The 1,672-nt window shown below is 35.9% G+C and overlaps 1 protein-coding gene across 1 annotated transcript; it reads right to left on the bottom strand.

Moving 5' to 3' along the window:
- Window positions 1–804: 804 nt before the first annotated feature.
- On the bottom strand, window positions 805–1,402 carry LOC137624715 (piggyBac transposable element-derived protein 3-like). The gene is made up of 2 exons (XM_068355667.1): window positions 1,325–1,402; window positions 805–1,236 (listed from the first exon to the last, which is right to left on the bottom strand). Exons 1-2 carry the CDS (start codon window positions 1,400–1,402, stop codon window positions 805–807), a joined length of 510 nt encoding a protein of 169 aa, XP_068211768.1.
- Window positions 1,403–1,672: the final 270 nt, after the last annotated feature.

Here is a 1,672-nt window from a genome sequence, read left to right on the forward strand (position 1 = left end):
CCACCCCCCTGGGTGTGAATCAGCTTATATAATCACCGGCTAAGTTTAATATTGAAAAATGTTATTTTTATTAATAAAACAAATTTTTGAATATACTTACCCGGTGATTATATATTAAAGGACCCTCCCTTCCTCCCCAATAGAAACCCAGTGGACAGAGAAGAAAATTGGTTCTGTGTTTACATTGAGTACTGAGTACCTGCTCGACAGATGGCGCTGTTGATGTACACCCCCTACCTGCATAGCAATCGCTGGCGTATTTTGAACGTAGAGTTTTCTGTCGAGCAACAGAGTTGCAGCTTATATAATCACCGGGTAAGTATATTCAAAAATTTATTTTATTAATAAAAATAACATTTTTTTTTTTTTTTTTTTTTTTTTTTTTAACAAACATAAGTATTTTAAGCATCCCTTTATTATTCTTAGTAATTATCATTACTAATCATGCCTTTTATGAAAAGAACAGCAAATTCTCTCTGAATTATAGTACATAAAAAAATCAATCATATGGCATATCTTACTGCCACTAGCCACTTTGAATGTACAAAATCTTTGTTTTTGATATACAATATACTTTTACAATAAACCAAAGTATTTCAAACATAACGTCATTATCTCTAGTAATTATCATCACTTATTTTGCCCGTTACCATAAAAACTCAAAATTCTTACTGATTCATAATATAAAAGAAAAAAATACTTAAACATATTGCATAAACTGCATATCCACACTGTTCTATTTTTCTTGTACAAAGGTTATCCCTATATAGCTTCAAATTATTTCAGTCTGTTGTTCATTATACACTACTGAGGTATTTTATGATAGGGCTCCATGCATTCTGGATGAAGCTGTACAGAACACATATTGCAGATGTATTTTGTGCGTCGAGAACATTCGCGGCATTTTGAGTGACGCTGGTCTCCTTTCTTGGTCCAGTGCTGCTCACCATTATACCACACGGAATCCTTTGCAATTCCAGCAGACAGTCTCTTAGGGCCAAGAGATGTACGAGGAGCACCATATTTCTTCATTGTAGCAATTAAAAAATGCCAGATGAAGTCTAGAAAAGGGATTATATTTCCCAGTTTACAGTAAAGCATCCATGAATAGACAACTTGAGCATTGGTGCTCCAAGCAAAAATTGGCCACCACCATATTCTTGAACGAATTCGAATTCTATAGGCTGATACTCGTTGATCAAATATATCAACACCACCCATCTGTTTATTATATACCTGAAAGGAATTGGGCATATCAACCTCAATATGCTTTTTCTCATGTTTGCTCCATCGCCCTGTTTTTTTGTACTGGAAGCATTCTTACTTTGTTTGAAGCCACAGCAACTACCTTATTGTCCTTCCATTTTACTACTGATGTGCTACCAGTAAGTGCCTCTTCCATATACCCACGATATTTTTTCTTCTCCTTTCCTTCTTTTCCATTGGTGGGGAACCATGAAGACGATCCTCTCTTAGTGTGCCTGTACCTCCTATTCCACGATTTGCTAAATTTTCCAGCAATGGTTATGAGGTGAAGAGATTCTCAAACACTGCTTGCTGGTCAGCCCGTAAACTTATCTTATTTGACATCTCTACTACGACATTTGGACATTAGCCCAGTCCTATATCAGGGATTTTAGTGTCAGACCCGCATTAGGGCTCACAATAGAGA

The sequence above is a fragment of the Palaemon carinicauda genome, chromosome 31, assembly GCF_036898095.1.
Source record: "Palaemon carinicauda isolate YSFRI2023 chromosome 31, ASM3689809v2, whole genome shotgun sequence".
Classification (NCBI taxonomy): domain Eukaryota; kingdom Metazoa; phylum Arthropoda; class Malacostraca; order Decapoda; family Palaemonidae; genus Palaemon; species Palaemon carinicauda.

Coding starts and splice junctions, on each gene's coding strand:
- LOC137624715 (XM_068355667.1), bottom strand. CDS start 1,402: ATGGAAGAGGCACTTACTGGTAGCACATCAGTAGTAAAATGGAAGGAC. Junction 1,237..1,324: donor TTGCTGTGGCTTCAAACAAA/GTAAGAATGCTT, acceptor AATTCCTTTCAG/GTATATAATAAACAGATGGG.